General features: G+C 45.4%; 1 protein-coding gene across 1 annotated transcript; it reads left to right on the forward strand.

Moving 5' to 3' along the window:
* Positions 1 to 3553: 3553 nt before the first annotated feature.
* On the forward strand, positions 3554 to 17066 carry LOC135823109 (CCR4-NOT transcription complex subunit 7-like). Its single transcript, XM_065335951.1, has 6 exons — positions 3554 to 3842; positions 6194 to 6387; positions 9540 to 9701; positions 12130 to 12307; positions 14439 to 14516; positions 15722 to 17066. Exons 1-6 carry the CDS (start codon positions 3720 to 3722, stop codon positions 15872 to 15874), a joined length of 888 nt encoding a protein of 295 aa, XP_065192023.1. The 5' UTR covers positions 3554 to 3719; the 3' UTR covers positions 15875 to 17066.
* Positions 17067 to 17711: the final 645 nt, after the last annotated feature.

Here is a 17711-nt window from a genome sequence, read left to right on the forward strand (position 1 = left end):
TGTGTGGAGAAAATTTGGAGTGATTTGCTTGTGTGGGACCAAAGTAATGCCTGTTCTTGTGCGGTCGGCCCAGATACAGCCGCGAAAAGAGTACTAGTACCTTAAAGGGGAAGTGCATCGATTTTTCGAGTATGGTCCAGAAGAAAGACAATTTGATGTCGGTTCGAATGTCATATCTCTCGCTTCCATACGATAAGCCAAACTTGCCAAATCGCCAATTGTATACTCACGTTGCCATAGCGACCAGCGCAGTGATGACGTACGAAAGGCTTAGCTCCACCACAGAGAAGGTCGATCACTGCAGAATTTGGTCATTTTCAATTGGTTTATTGTATTCACGAAGTGAAAGAAGGGCTGTGTTCAATGCTGTTAGTGCAGTGAACTGTTTGATAGTAGTCCTCTCGGTTGTGTACTGGGACGTGACACCGACAGGAGAAAGCTGGAGTGCGGAGACACCAGCAGACAAGCGAAAATAGTGACGAACACAATGCTGAAATCTCGGTTGGGACAAATCAGACGTTCAGCATTTCCCCCAACCAAGGACCATGCCGTTTGCTCTTTCCACTTCCTGAAGATGAATGTGATGCTTCCTGGCGACTCTGCTATCTCTCGTAACACCTTCTGAAGCCAGGTGAGACGACGGGTGGTGGAGATTGACGAATGAAATAATGTCGTAGGTTTCTGTGAAAGTTTGCGGAAAATGTCTCAGGAGAGATGGCGAATTCCAAGCATCTTGTCCTGGAGGAAACCATTTCCTAGGCGCAGTCAGCCTAGGGAAATGCATGAGAAGGGCGATAAATAGTTCACGACACTAACAGCATTGAACACAGCACTTCTTTCACATCGTGAATACAATAAGACAATTGAAAAATGACCAATTTCTGCGGTGATCGACCTTCTCTGTGGAGGAGCTAAGCCTTTCATACGTCATCACTGCTCTGGTCGCTATGGCAACGTGAGCATACAATTGGCGATTTGGCAAGTTTGGCTTATCGTACGGAAGCGAGAGATATGCCATTCGAACCGATATCAAATATTTTTATTTTTAATTGTTTTTACAGAAGAAGTCAGCGATGCGACAAAGTCTTGCTGATTTGGGTACGTCACCATGATATTCGCGCGGTTTGGTACAACTTGTACAAATTTATAGGCAACTCTTGAACCTTTAGCTTTGTACAACTTTGCTGTAGAAAAGGTCAAACTCGTACGCCAAATCACTTGTCGCATTGCATCGCATCGCAAAAAGTTGAGCCAAGCTCAACTTCTGCGATATCGCGATGGCCCAGTTGCGGCAGTTGCGTGGGGTGCGAGATGGCTGCGATTTGGGGTTTTCCCGGTTTCGCGTCTGTCGCATCGCAAAAAAGCTTTTTTGCGATGCGACACGCGATGCGACGGGATCTGCGATGGATGCGTGCGATGCGAACTCGCAAAATACCATTCACAGAAGAAGTCAGCGATGCGACAAAGTCTTGCTGATTTGGGTACGTCACCATGATATTCGCGCGGTTTGATACAACTTGTAAAAATTTATAGGCAACTCTTGAACCTTTGTACAACTTTGCTGTAGAAAAGGTCAAAATCGTACGCCAAATCGCTTGTCGCATCGCAAAAGTTGAGCCAAGCTCAACTTTTGCGATGGCTGCGATGGCCCAGTTGCATGGGGTGCGACATGGCTGCGATTTGGGGTCTTCCCGGTTTCGCGTCTGTCGCACCGCGTGTCGCATCGCAAAAAAGCTTCTGTGAATCCCGCTTTAAGGCCGATTCACAATACAACTTTCTGCGACGCGACACGCGATTTGCGACAGTTGCGACAAGAAACTGCCTGTCGCGAGCTGTCGCAATGCACCTGTCGCAGAAGTTGAAGAAAGTTCAACTTTTGCGACATGCGACACGCGACATACACAAATGGAGTACAGTTTCGACCCGGGGTGCACGGTGCATAGTACCACTTGTGCATGCATGAGGATGTCGCAAACATGAATATTGTGAACCGTGTGTCGCTGTCGCAGCTCGTCGCATGTGTCGCAAGTCACATGTCGCATCGCAGAAAGTTGTATTGTGAATCGGCCTTAATAGGGAGGTTCTGCTCTACGTTTTGGGAACGCGACACAAAGAATCACGCGAACTTTCTTCGCGTTCCCGTAACGTAAAGAAATGCTGTTCTGCTCTACGTTTCACCTAGAGAAGTCACGTGGAATGTGTACTGGGATTTTCCCCTTCCATATTGATTTTGGCAGTTTTCTGCATGCAGTGATCGATACCCAGCAAATCCGTACGCATTTTCTCTGCGTGTGCCACAACGATTACGTAGAGAACCTCCTCTCCGCGTAGAAATCTGGAGCCAAAACACGCGAAGCCGTAGACTCTAACCCAGACACCTGCTCTCTACGTGATTTCTCTACGTTTCACGTATGCAGAATTAGGGAGGTTCTGCTATACGTGAAACGTAGAGAAATCACGTAGAGAGCAGGTGTCTGGGTTAGAGTCTACGGCTTCGCGTGTTTTGGCTCCAGATTTCTACGCGGAGATGGGGTTCTCTACGTTGTGGCACACGCAGAGAAAATGCGTACGGATTTGCTGGGTATCGATCAACTGCATGCAGAAAACTGCCAAATATGGAAGGGGAAATTCCCAGTACACATTCCACGTGACTTCTCTAGGTGAAACCAAGAGGGGGTTATGTACTCTTGGTGAAACGTAGAGCAGAACAGCATTTCTTTACGTTACGGGAACGCGAAGAAAGTTCGCGTGATTCTTTGCGTCGCGTTCCCAAAACGTAGAGCAGAACCTCCCTATAGGGCTTGAAAGTGCTACGTCACTCCATAGCAATGGCATAGCAACAATTTGAAAAATTCGAAAACTGGATCCACCTGGATCCAGTTTTTGTATGGATCCAAGCACATTTCAAGCGGTCTCACTCACAGCAAGGTGATGTTGCCAGTGAAACTGACTGATTTGGCTAGTGGGGGCGGGGTGACAACTGGTGGCGAAGTAAAAGTTGCACCTGCATACGACATGAGTGGGTTGCTATGCACCCACATACTGAGGCAATAGCAAAGTCACACCTTAGTGGATCCAAAATAGAAATCTGATGTCAATTTACTACTCCCAGGCCGTTTTTGACGTCATCACTTTCAAGCCCTATTACTAGAACCTCGAGCTAGCTGGAGGGACTAGACTCCCTTTACCGATCGTTCACGCTTTCGCGAAAAAAAACTTTAAAAAAACGTCACGACTATACTAGACTGTACAGAGCTGTTGACGTCATCTCTAGCGTAGACGCGCAGTCGCGCACGCGTAGATTCTACGTCGACGGCACGGCCGCGGGCAAGCGTGATCGTGACGCAGGTGACCACTGCATTGGTGAAGAAAGACACATTTTTGTACTACAGTGCCGGCAACTGAAATCCGACCCCCTTGCCGGCGCGGCACGGCGGCAAGGGGGTCGGATTTCAGTTGCCAGCATTGTACAATGCGAGGCTAATCTGTGTGTACATCTGTCATCTCCTGTGTACTTATGAGTTTGAGCAAGAGTACATAAACTGTTTATACAGTTTATGCACTCTTGGTTTGAGACTGTCTTTGCTGGTTGCCGGAAAAGTAAAAAAAAGAGTGGAATAGTGTTCGTTCATGAGTGTCTTCGATGTTTTTCTAACTGAAAAGAACTTAGACGGACAATAGATGGAACTCTATATTTTAGTAGATGTATCACTCACCTCATGATGAAAATGCCTGTCAGTGTGGCGAGCACGGCTGATTTCGTGGACATTTGGGATTACAACCTGGAGAAAGAATTCGAGAGGATCAGAGACCTTGTCAATGACTACAACTACATTGCCATGGTATGTATCGTACTTATTTCTCTCCTGGACTGAATTTGGTAGTTGCTAACACGTCTCAAAAGTAGCATCGTTGACTTATCCACCATTACGTTGTGCCCAATAATGTATTTTGTTCTAATATGTTGTGTATAATATGCGTTGAATGTAAGTGGGGTTCAACTGCTATGTACGTGCATGCACGATACGACCTCAGTTGTATCTGCATGCATTGGAACTATCTGCTGAGATGCTTGGCGCAGGACGAGCGTAGTCATGTTGATGACCCCTGTCTGAATCCAAAGTAACATGATAATTAAATTATTTGAATATGTTGTGACTTGTTTTGTAAGAAATGTTTTTATTGGCAACATTTGACGAGCTTCAATCACCACTCATCTTCATGTCTCTTGGCTTGAAGATCACTTCGTGTGGTTGTTTTGATGTTGAAACCCCATCGCATAAAAGTCAGTTGCAAAGTACGTGTAAAGTGTAATTTGTACGTGTCCTAGAAATCTATTGTAGGCTACACTGCATGTAATAAGTAGTGTATTAGGAGGAGAGATGTTGGGCCATATTATATATACCAGGCAGGAGCATATTCCAACCGGGTGTTTCGCTAAATCTGCTGCCAGAACGGCGCATTACCACTTTGTACTGATGCCGGCAGACATTTTGATAATGCTGCCAGGAATCCACTTGGGTACTTCCTGGTAAACCATAGCTTTGCTGTCTTCGCCGGCTGCACTATTCCTACCCAAGCCTGTCCACAAGTATTGTATAACAACAAGAAAACCAGCACTAGTACATACTATCCCCCCCTCCCCTCGGGTTATGTACTCTTGGTATCAGCAAGAGTACATAACCCCCCAGAGTGTGCAACTCCACTATGGGTGCTGTCCCGACAGAATTTCAAGTTGACGTCATTTTGATGATGCAATGCGCACTGTACACGGATTATCAGACGAATCCGGAACCTGTGGTTGACCGAAGCCGATCGATCCTGTACAAATTATTGCAAAGAAAAACGTGTGATGCGTTGACACCCGTACACATGTTGTAAATCACTGGTGCAAGGAGCACTGCGTCATAAAAAATGATGTCAACTTGAAATTCTGTCGGGACAGCAGGGTATGTGGGAGTTGCACACTCTGGGGGGTTATGTACTCTTGGTATCAGACATTGACTGTAGTGGAATTTGAATCTTGAAACTCCGTCAGCGCAGTGCATCACAGACTCAGTGGCTGTTTTGTGCATGCAAGCTTAGCATGCACTACCTACTGTGGGTGAAATTGGCTCATCACTCCGGCATTACGCTCATGCATGTCATGTGCAGGATGCATAGGGTGGAAACCAGCAAGTAGTAGTAAAGATGCCAGTGTTTGTCATGAGCAGGGTGCATAGAGTGGAAGCCAGAGAGTAGTAGTCAAGATACCAGTGTTTGTCATGTGCAGGGTGCATACTGTGCACAGTTCTAGTTCGCAGAAGTCAAGGCTCATGCAGCCATTGCAGCTGGTAATGCAGGCTGAGTATGAAGTCAAGGCTCATGCAGCCATTGCAGCTGGTAATGCAGGCTGAGTATGAAGTCAAGGCTCATGCAGCCATTGCAGCGGGTAATACAGGCTGAGTATGAAGCCCACACAGTGCGTTTTCTTGGTAGAAAGATGGGAGTTCTGCTTTGCGATGCGTCAATCGAGCGCTACCCACAGTGAGACTATTGCGCAATGTTGAAACTGCTTTGCTTGCGATGGACCAGGAGGGGAAGGACTACAACATGTGCACTAAAAACACAGTTGGCCAGGTCGGTAGAAACCTGCTTCCTACTCTCCTTAGATAGTTACGTTAGCTATGTCACACTACTACACAATTTGACTTACTTTAGCCATGTCACACTTCTGCACAATTTGACTTACTCTAGCCATGTCACACTACTACACAATTTGACTTACTTTAGCTATGTCACACTACTACACAATTTGACAATGGTGACCAGACTCTGAGTTTCATGACCCTAGGGGCCTGGTCATGCATGCACGTCTTTGGCAACATGGCAAAATCGGTACTGCCGTGCGCACACACCGTTCACCAGTATCTTGTGTTCACCAGTATCTTGTGTATAAAATAGCGTTCTTTAGTTCAACCTGATCATTCAACAACTGCATCTTCGTTCGATGATTTATGGAAACAAAACATGCTTGCCAGGAGTAACTTCTTGCTGCCGTGGAGTGTTGCTGGCGAACTTGCTGTCGTGGAGTGTTGCTGGTGAACTTGCTGGCGAACTTGCTTAAAACTCTGTTGTACCTGTGTCTGTGTTAACTGTCTCTTCCTCCCCTCAAAATACTGTATGCATACTATTTTCTTTTCTCTTTGGATAGGATACTGAGTATCCAGGCGTGGTTGCGAGGCCGTATGGTGAGTTCCGCACACCAACCGATCAACAGTACCAGGGAGTCAAGGCCAATGTGGACATACTCAAGATTATCCAAATTGGGATAACATTCTTCAACCAATACGGACAAACACCGCCTGGTATTCACACGTTTCAGTTCAACTTCAAGTTCTCGTTAAAGTACGTCATTAAAACTTAAAACAGTTGTAACTCGCTGTGCATGTGGGTATCTGTCATGAATATAAGCTTTGCACTAGTGCAAGTAGCCATTCCGTGAGAAATGTTGAGCACGCATGCTCTTTCCCATGATGGCAATTTGCCGAAACGTTGAAACTGATGCAGTGGACTGAACTGCGAGTTCACAGTGCTGAGGGAAAGAGCATGTGTGCTCAACATGTTCTCAAAGAATTTTGAAGCTGAAGGATGCCTCATCCGTGCGTGTGTGGGTGTGGGTGTGTGTGCCAGCTAGTTCGGTTTGTGGGCACGCGTATGCCCGATAGTGTTGGGTCTGTTGCCAACGGGCTCGGCTGCTTGAAGGTGTATTGCTGTACCTACCACCTATGTTGGTTTCAGGGTTCATATACTTTCTATTTGAAGTATGCATACCTGTTATCCATGGTCTACTTCTGGCTAGATTAACTCTTGTGTAATCATGTTGCTAGTGAAAGCTTATATCAGATCCACTCTGAAGTCTGATTTAGCCACCCACACTAATTGCAAGTATTACTTCGAAGTACCTTCGAAGTCCACCCAACGTTTGGGGATTTCAAGGGGGGGGGGGGGTCGGCCGTTGGGCGGTTCAATAGCCAATTGAGTCATCTTTCCAAGATTCCCTTTTGAATCTCTCTCCCCTCTCCCGGGGAGACCCACATTACCAGTTTTGGCAGTGAGCAACAAGTACAAGTGTGTGTGTGTGTGTGTGTGTGTGTGTGTGTGTGTGTGTGTGTGCATCACCAGGGTGTTCTATAGAGACGGGAGAGGACATGGCACAGATTTCCGTGGACAGGGTCCGACTCAAGCCCATATCCTTGAAAAAAATTTCTACGCCGCCTAATTTCCATGTCACGACGACGAAGAGAAAATGGCCTCAGTGGTCTCTTTCCCCCTTCGAACAGTTCTTTGGCTAATGTTAGAAAAGTGCACTGTGGTTCGCTGAGTCTAATCGAAGCGGATAAATTGGAAGCGAATGAAGCCGTGAGCGAGAAAGAAATCAGGTGCTTTCTTGAGTTTTATCAATAATATTCAACTTATTTTGCGTCCGACAGTGGGTGTGATGGACGTGGTGCACACCTTTGGCCCAAACTCGGCCACTCGTTTCATTCCAGGAACCCGGCCTATGAACACAGTGGCACAATATGGCTAGGCTCTTTTTTGATTCTTTTAGTTTCTTCGAGGTTACCAGAGGCCAATTCACCTTTTCTATCGTTTATGCCCAAGGCATCAAAATAAACGACGATTGGTGTGACGGACGTGTTGTGTTCCATTGGCCCAACATCGCCCAGCCGTTTCTCTCCAGAAAACTGATCTAGGGATACCAGGGCACAATCGTGCCCGGCCCTTTTTCGTTTCTTTTTGTTGCTCATCTGTCACTGGAGGCTTATTTCTTTTTCCTTCTTTTAAATATCGTTTTTTGGTATTCTTTGCTGTACAGCGACGGTGGACAAGAGTCATACCTTTAGTACTCTTGTTCATTTTTTGGTGAAAGCATCTCTGAAAACTTGAAAAGTCGTAATATCTGCAAATTCTGAGGCTCCCGCGATTTCAACCCAGGGGCTTCCTCAGCGGTCGTGAGACACACATCGTCCGAGCTTTTGTGCGGCGTGTCCTCTTCCGGGTCTATACAACTCCCTGGTCCGCATGCAGTGTGGTGAGCCCATAAATGGGGTCATGTCCAAGTCCACCCAGAGTTTGGGGATTTCAGGAGTGTCGGCGTTGAGCGATTCAATAGTCAATGGAGTTATCGTTCTAAGATTCCCTTTGAATCTTTCTTCTCCCTCCTGTGGAGACGCACGTGATCCGTTTCTGGCAGTGTGTGTGTGTGTGTGTGTGTTTGTTTCGTTTGTAGTTTGTCTGGTCCAGATACCGTAATGTTGCGTATTAAAGCCGGGCTTATTCCTGTAGAAGCTGATGTCAGGGCTAGGCTTCTATTCATATCAGGCTTGTATTCGAACCAGGCATTTCTATGTGTGTCAACACTAAAACCTGTCTTATGTGCCGACAGGGTATCTTTAAAATCAGGCTTGTATTCAAAACAGTCTTCTATATGAGATAGGCTTTAATACAAGACACTACGGTACAAGGCTGTGGTCCATAGAATACGTTTCAAGCTAGATTCTGTGCAAGATGTTTGGCCTCTGTGATATGACATTGTATCTGTAGAGGAAACACCTAGGTACTAGTACTGTCTCTGATAAGTAACCCTTGCTTCATTCTGCTGTCCCTGCAGAAATTCGCCATGTTGCGGCCTCTACAAATTCCGCTAACTTGAACCTTTGTTGCAAATTTTGTCGCAAAAAAAGAGTAGAACTTGCAGAACCAACAACACGCAAAAGTGTAGTGCAAATGGCAGCAACCAGGTTGTAGTAAACTTTTTACTAACTTTAGTACTCCCTGGCAGCTACAAACAGTCGCTTGTTTCGATGTTGGGGCCGGATCTGTTGACTGCTGTGACTTGTGAAGGTGAACATGCTTGTGTTTCCACTGCTTCTGCCACATCTTCACTGAAAGTACCCTTGTTTTTGTTCTGCGAAACTCGTACAATTTTTTCATATTAGAGAGGCTCCGCACTACGTATAGTTTAGCAACTTTTCGTTAGTGGGAGGGAAACACCTGTGAATTCGCAAGTTTGCGCTCCACTAAAAAAATACGGAAAGTTTTCTACGTAGAGTACGTAGATAGGGCTCTGATAACGTAGCTGGTCCGTAAGTGGATTGGGGTACAAATTTATGACTCTCTCCCCAGGTCGATCTGGTCGTACACTGCCGCGTTCGGAGTTGCCAAGGGCAGCTACGTGATTTGAAAACTCTGTATGGCGGAACACAGATGCGCATGCAGTTTTTGTAAGACTTTCCGTAGATCGACTACGTTTTTTACTAACGTAATTACGTTATGCGGAACCTCTCTATTATTCCACGAATTTCCGCGGGGACAGATTGTGAGTGGCGGTTGTATAGAAGCGGGACAAGTTTTAGTTTATTGGGAAGCATGATATCTTCATGTCTGTCATCATGGTACACTGTATTTGCATTCACTGTTTACTTGTCGACGTACATGTCAACATGGAAATAACTTTCCTCAATGGTTGTTTGTGTCTGGCTTTTGCGATGTGACAGAACTGACATGTTTGCAAAAGACTCGATCGAGCTGCTGACCACTGCCGGCATCCAGTTTGAAGAGCATGACAAGAGAGGTATCGATCCTGTTCACTTTTCAGAGCTTCTTGTCAGTTCTGGTCTTGTTCTTAATAATGTGGTACGGTGGATCGCTTTCCATGGGTGAGTTCTTTCATAATAATTGTTATCTGTGTTGCTTTGTGTGTTTTGTAGGCAACACTGAGTAATGATCTTTTGTGATTCAGGGTCACATATCCATACATCCTCGCCACACTAGGGTATGTTCGATTGGTTGGATCCGGATCCCGATCGATTGCCTGGATCCTTCGGATCCTCCCAGGTCGCATCGAACAAATGTGGAGTTTTCGTTAGGGGTGAAACGATTACCGTATTTTCCCGTAAGTTAGTTCTCCCCAATGACTTAGTACCCCCCTATAAAAAATACACTTTCCACTGCCGAGGTTATCACCCCGAAAGACAGTTCCCCCCGAAAGATAGTAAGTTCGTACCCGTCCTACATGTACAGACACCGTACAGTACATACATCATATGCACGGACACTAGAGTTGCGCAGGCTTCCCACTGCGTGTCATTTACCCCCGATAAAAAAGTACTCCCCGAAAGTTAGTACTCATGTGGCTGCTAAGTTCGAAAGTTAGTACGTACTAGCTTACGGGGAAATACGGTACTCTAATTTCAGAAATTTTAGGGGCTCAATATTTTCGGTATGAAGGTAAAGGGCCAGGTTAGGTGAACAGAAAATTTAGGTACAGAGAAGCAATTCCCCATTGGATTATGTGTGTTAGTGTTTGTTCGGTGTATTGGAATTTTAGGTATGAAACAGACGCACCGAAAGTACCGAAAATAAAAGTACACCGAAAATTTGTGAAATTACAGTATACGTTTTGACTACCGAATAATCTAAACCTTTATCGATAGGTTATCGGTTATTTTTCGATTATTCTCTTCCACAGATAAAAGCAGTACGTCATGTATTGGAAGCTGAAAAATGCGAAAATTTAGAACTTAACCCTTTGTGGACGGACTGTACGAGTTTCGATCTAATTAGATCGAAAGTCTGCAGGCGGTAAAATCTTTGTAACTCCATCGTTTCTTGAGCAAATTCCACAATCGAAGGGTCTACATGGTAGCGGAAACTCCAAGCTGTCCAATGCAACAATCGCCGAAGAGTTACGATGTCGGACGCCAGAGATATCGCACGCCGTATTCTTACCTCGGCAAATTCAAATTTTTTGATCGATCATTTCGTCATTTTGGGGGAAAATCCCTTTTCGTGTGCTCTTTGAGCAACTGAGCACAAGATAATGATGTAGCCGGCAGAAGTTTGAATCGTCTCAAACAGATTTGAGCGTTCTGCCCTTGATTGTGAAAATCAAGTGAAGGACACCAAAGTTATGACATGGAAAAGTTGAAAATTGTAATGACATTTTGTAATTCTGGTGCATACTGTGCTAGTAATCCGTCCATAAAGGGTTAAAATTGATCCTGTGGAGCAGAGAATTTTTCTCTCGCACATCGATCGATCTACAATCATAGTATACTGTATAAAACCTTACACACACACACCATCTTCAATCCTATTGGTCTCTTCGCTGCAAATTACAATACTTCTCAATCAAATTTTCGGCCAGGAGCCATCATCAGGATCGATGGGGTGTGTGTAAGGTTTTGCATTTAATGAAGTGGCTGCAGTGGAGCTTGCGCACATTAAGTACTGTATGCATAATCGAATAATCTATTTGTTGGCTTGTAACGATTTCTATTTCGAGTATTCAGTATAATTGTTTCACCCCCAGTTTTCGTGCCGAAAAGGTTGATTGGCGAAACGAATCAATTGGATCTGGTCAGCCCTGCTCCCCGGGGTGGGTCGGCCAGATCCTAATCCGTCGGATCCGAATCCGTATTCGGCCAAACGAAAGAGTGCGAATTCAGTGGTTCCAGTTGATCTAGATCTGGATCCTGTCAATCGAACATGCCCTTAAGCTGCAAAGAACTCGTGAGATTCGAGTGATTCAAGTGATGTACTCAATCGTCAAATCCTTACACACATAGGAAAATTCCCTTGAATAGCTTGAAAGTCGCAAAAAAGTCGCTTGACGGAAAATGCGACATGAATTCAGAGATCGAAGTCTGCATTCCGTTTGTCGCCGCTCGATAATTTTTTGAGGTTTCCCAACACCAATACCTCTGCTGGAAAGCCGTTTCCAAGACCTTTCCAATGAGCTATTGTTCATGGCGATAGGATATTTCATTCCAGGGTGATGGTCGTTTGTACAGTGATCTATCCCATGTGTACGATGTGCGCATTTTACGAAAAGTACAGCGCGAGTATACTGTCATAGCCCAGATGCGTTGGGGTATGCATGGCGAGTATACTTGTCATAAACCCGGAAAGGGTTTTATCAATTATCATCTCCATGTTGCTAACATTGTGAAAGACCCACGTGACCAGTTTTGGCAGTGAGCAAGTACAAGACAAGTGTGTGTGTGTGTATGTGAGTGCGTGCGTGTGTGTGTGTGTGCGTGCGTGCGTGCGCATGCCATGCCATGCTGTTTTTGTGATGTGCAGTTCCTATGATTTTGCATACTTGATGAAGCTGGTGCTTGGCACGAAGCTGCCAGTGGACGAAGCAGCGTTCTTTGAGCTTTATCGACTGTTTTTCCCGCGCATCTATGATGTCAAATATTTGATGAAGAGCGTGAAGACACTGAAGGGTGGACTGCAAGACGTTGCCTCCACGCTGGAGGTAGGCTTCTTTTGTGTAACACAGTGTGTAACAGTGTTCTATTCTATTTGTTCCATTGTACACAACTATATACCACTTTCAAGTTGTAAGGTACCGTACCCTTTGTCGCCGTTTCATCCAAAGTTCCCTCAGTAGTCATAATTGAGACAAGCATGTCACACAGGGCATGTGTTTTCCTATATCTGTTCGGGCAGTACGGCACATGTATGGATGCATGAGCCATCTCCTGAGAAAACCAACCGGACGGCGAGTTAAGATAGTTTTCAGGAAATCAAAAAATGAGACGAATGTCAAAAAATCGAGTGAGTCTGAAAAAAACGGCGAAATTAGAAATCCGATTCCTGTAAGTGCTCTGCGCGCCGATAATCACCTCTATTTTCATAAACCAAGCAGCAAAAGCGTGAACAAGAGTCCATAAACAAGAGTGTGCAACTGTGATCTCTTTTCTATGGGCCAGATGCACGGAGCGCTGCCTTCATTACATCATTCATCTGCAGTCCGCGCACTGCGGAAAATCAAACATTGCACTTTCCCCCTGGTTTGAAATGAACTTTCGTACGGAACTGGAGTTCACTCGCCGAAATTTATAGATCGCGTCGGTACTGGAACAAATCGATCGAAAACGGATGGGACTCGTACGAGAATTTGTGGGTTTGAGTGCATGATGGAGGCAAGTTATGTAAATGAAGGCAGCGCGCCGCGCACTGACCCATAACCACAGCTGCATACTCTTGTTTATGCACTCTTGGTGTGAAGAATAGAGTCAGAAGTGTGTTGAAGTGACTTGCGAGGAAGATGGCCTCGATTCGACGCAGCATTACACCGATTGAAATGCACGATAAGAGTTTCAATTGTCTGGGCAAAATCGATAAAAAAAATTACAGAGCAGATGGTGACGGTTCCTCTGAAGCTAGCACAGGCTCCGCCAGCACACACATAGACCCATACTGGTCAGACGACTCCAGGGGCAGATTGGCGAAGCACGCTGACTATAGATATCAGCAAGAGTATATACTCTTGATATCAGTCAGAAGCAAGCAGTGACGACGAGGAACTGTTGGACTGTGACGGCAAGCAGAGCGCATCCACGTTAGAATTATTTGTACGGCACCACGAACAGTTGTCAGCACACGTTATTTTAAAGGCGAAAGATATGTTTGACACTGGATGCAAGTGTGCTGGACTCGATCGTTGCGCTGGTTTTTTTGGAGAATCAGCGCGAGTCGCTGATAACATTGATGACTTTGCTGGAACACATGCAGCTCACTGACAACTTGTGACAAGCCTGCATTCAAGAAGTATGTACTCGGGGAGCTGGCGGCATGTGTACAGCCACCGTCTAGTGCAGCACTGGAGCACTGCTACAGTTACCGCATACTTGGTGTGTCAGTGTGCGCAACAGTGTTCAAAGATGTGCATGGTGTTAGAGATCGCACAGTCAAAAAGCGAGCCGCTTTTTACCTGCTAAGAGAAGAAAATCTTCTTGGGAAGCACATGCCAGCAATCCCCACCTTTGTGCAAGGATCGACATTTCTTGTGTCTTCTATTCGGACTGGTATTTCCATCTTTTGGCGGCTAGTTGTCGGCGAAGTGGATAGCGGTTTGTTTTGGCGCTGTCCGCTTGAAATTGCTTGTATCAAAAGTTGTTCTTTTTTTAAGAAGTGTAACCCAAATCACAGTGTAAAACAGCACCTGGAAAGCTCACCTGCTGCCTGCTAGCATGGTGCTCCCATAGACATGTGCCTGGCAGTAAAATGTATCCTAGTCTCACCATTATTGCATTTTTTTAATCACTATACCGTCAATCGTGGACATGGCAATCCAGTCGGAGGTCAAGCGGCCCCAGTGCGCTGGCCACGCAGCCGTGAGTTCGCATGCCATCAACATGTGCACTGTGCATGCAACGTTCTGTATGCACTGAGGGCGCCGGCTGCGGTCATTTGACTGGATTTCCATGTCCATGACGGTACTTTCCAAGTACAGTACCAAGACTGTGTTAGACAGCAAGTGAATTTGAGCCTGTTCCTGGTTATTGTCACTGTTCCGATACCACCACCCCCCCACTTTACGTTGGGTGTGCATGGGCTGTTCCGTATTTCAGGAATGTGTTCTACCTTTTTTTCTGGTCCAGATCGACCGGGTAGGCCCCCAGCATCAAGCTGGAAGTGACAGCTTGCTGACTGGCCATGTTTTCTTTCGTATGAGAGAGGTATGTTACTGCGGCCAATACCCATGCTACCAATACCCATGATATACACTTGCGCTCACTGAAATCCAACCCAACGTGCAAAGCTGGCGCCCTCAGCTTCCACGGCCCTTGATGCCCTGGAAGTGGAATGAATGCAGCTGGACGTACACATGTACGCATACAATGATGTAATCGGAACTGGTCCAGGGCGTCAGCTTTGCACTTTGGGTTGGATTTCAGTGAGCGCAACTGTGCGTCCTGGTCTGTCCTACATGTACTGCTAATCCATAGATATGTTGAGATATGAACACAATGTTCCAGCAGGTTTTCCTGATCGCTTGAGTCGAGTTTGAGTGTGGGTTAGCTGTCATGGGGAGAGACAGTACGCCTAGCCTGTACAGTCAACTTTGCGAATAACGACACTCGGCAGGGCATCAGAAAAGTGTACTTATTCGTGAAGTGTCCTTATACCTGAAGTCCCATTTGAATGTATGTGAACCCGTATTTTGTATAGTATGACATGCATATCAAAATGAAGCTCCTTTCATGCTCTATGTCAATGTGTACTTTATTTTCATATTACAATTGAAAGGAACTATAAAGACATTATGCAAGGGAAATAGATTGAAAAATTAGCCTTTTGAAGCCATCTACAGGGCTATGTACATGTACATGTATGATGATTATTTTGAACTTGAAGCAAAAGAAAAAGAAAAGCATGTGTGCCTTTATCCATCGCCATGGTATGGGTTCTGATACTTCTACATGACAGGTACAGTGTACTTGAAATAGCTGTCAAAAGCCCAGAAAGTCGTTATTCGAGCAGTGAATATGACCTCAGGGCACTAAAAGCATGTCGCTATTCGCGAATTGTCGTTATTCAGGTAGGCGTTGTATCCGAAGTTGTATACAGCTAGATGGGACTTTGCTCTGGGCATGGAAATTCTGTTGTTATTCGCGAATTGTCGTTATATCCGTAGTCATTATTAGCGACGTTGACTGTACCTGGCTTTGTGCAGAACGAAATCTGAAGAAAAAAATTAATAAGTTTCACCAACTATCAAGACCACTTGCCTTTGGGGACGGCTGATGTTTCTGGAAGATGCGGATGGGCACATTCACCTTGTGTGTGTGTGTGTGTGTGTTTTTTGTGTGTGTGTGTGTGTGTGTGTGTGTGTGTGTGTGTGTGTTGTGTGTCTGCGTGTGGTGTGCCAATGTTACTTCAGATGTTCTTCGATGACAAGATTGATGACAATAAGTACTGCGGCTTTGTTATCGGTCTCGGCAATCCGAATACGACCATCGCGGCCGCGGCAGCAGCAGCAGCAGCAGCCGGCGGTGGAGCGGGTGACCAGGCAAGCGCTGAGAATAAATTGTGAGGTGTGTGCCGGTAAAGCTGCTAGCCATCATCGTCTGCCTTCCTTGCTGCTATGCTGATGCCACCTCCCTATGCAACAATGAGGCGGCCTTCTTCATGCTTTTCACTTGTGTGCGCCATTGGACACGTAACACATGGGTGACCCGATTGCGTGGCAAGGAATACTAATAATGGAAGTGTGTAAGTAAGCCTGCAGCTCTCACGTTGCCACTTCTTTTCTTTATCATATTTTGTATCATTTGTTCATATTTTACTTGCTTGTATATAGGCTGCATGCTCTCTTCCTGTCCCTTACACTTTTTCTCTCGGCAAGACATGTTACCTATGGTGGTGTTTCGGGGATGGCTGCTTCTTGTTTCTGCTTTGTATCTTGGCTTGCATATTGTCCTATGTGGCAGCTCTGTTAATATTTTTAGTACCGGTACTCATTTCTCGGACTGCTGCTTATTGGACATTCTTAGCCGCCAGTGAATGGACAAAATGCTCTGTGCTACTGTAAACGATTGTGTTAATCGTGTACATCTGCTTGTCCACACTACATGACTTTTGTACACTATTTAGTTGTATTGCTAACACTCGATAATTCTTGTGATTTGCTTGTCGGCTCGCTGTTGTTGCTACTACTACTGCTGTTGCTGGTGTTGTTGTTGCTGTTGCTGTTGTTGTCGTCGTTGTTGTCTTGTTGGTGGTGTCGTTGTTGTTGATGCTGAAATGTAGTATGTGGCTGTAGTGATTATACTTCGAAGTGGTACATTGACGCCGTCCATTGCTGACAATAGTTTAGGTCAACTACACGTCGTACTTCCGCGGGAAGCCAACATATTAGTGCAATGTAGTGTTCATATCTTTTCTCTCTCCTGTTCATCTGTATGTAGCTAGCTAGCTTATATTTGTGTGTGTGTGTGTGTGTGTGTGTGTGTGTGTGTGTGTGTGTGTGTGTGTGTGTGTGTGTGTGTGTGTGTGGCATTTATTTGTGCTGCTCTAGTCCTGCTTTCTGTGTATAGAATTGCTTCATAATGTCTGTGTATAATAGTTAGCATCGTCTTCACATTTCCTTTCTTTTACATACTACAGTACATGTGCCGTTATGGTCTGCATGTATTGACATTCTGTCCGTTTACGACATGAGTTCAGTTCATGATGGTAGAAATGAGTGAGTGCAAGCTAGTGATTACTATAGTTGTGCACTTGTACACATTGTGGAGTCTTGTGGCCACATGTTCATCGTGAGTGGAGTATCGTGCTTTCCCACTTTGCCCTAGGGTCGGTGTTCCACGAATGTACAGTACAACTCCCCAGATCCATCAGTGGATCCGGACAGGTTGGGACACTGCCCGTAACTAGGAATTGCCCGTAACTCACAACTTACATACCTTCTTTTTTTTATGCCAATCAACGTGTGAGTGTGGGTCTGATTCTGAGTGTGAGCATTTGTGTGAGTGCGTGTCTGTTTGGGCGTGTGTGTCTGTGTGAGTGTGCCTCAAGGATGGTGTACTTTATCACGTATGATGTAGTTTCATTCCACCTTGTGTTGCATGATGTACAGTCCATTTCAAAACTATAGACGCGTACCTAGGCAAAAACCGTTATGCCAGCATCTATACCACATAAAATCTGTGATCACTTTGTGCATATTTTTTTCCAAGTTGGGCGTCTGTTATCCAATCGTTTAGAAACTATATGAGAGTAACTGTGGAGCGGACCTGAGCAATATTCCAAAAACTACATGTATTCTCAAAAAGCTCCAGCCAAATTTGAAATAATTATTTCAAAAACCCTACGCGTCTATAGTTTTGAACTGGACTGTAGGTCAACGTCGTCGGTTGTTTTTCTTCGTA

The sequence above is a fragment of the Sycon ciliatum genome, chromosome 1, assembly GCF_964019385.1.
Source record: "Sycon ciliatum chromosome 1, ocSycCili1.1, whole genome shotgun sequence".
NCBI lineage: Eukaryota > Metazoa > Porifera > Calcarea > Leucosolenida > Sycettidae > Sycon > Sycon ciliatum.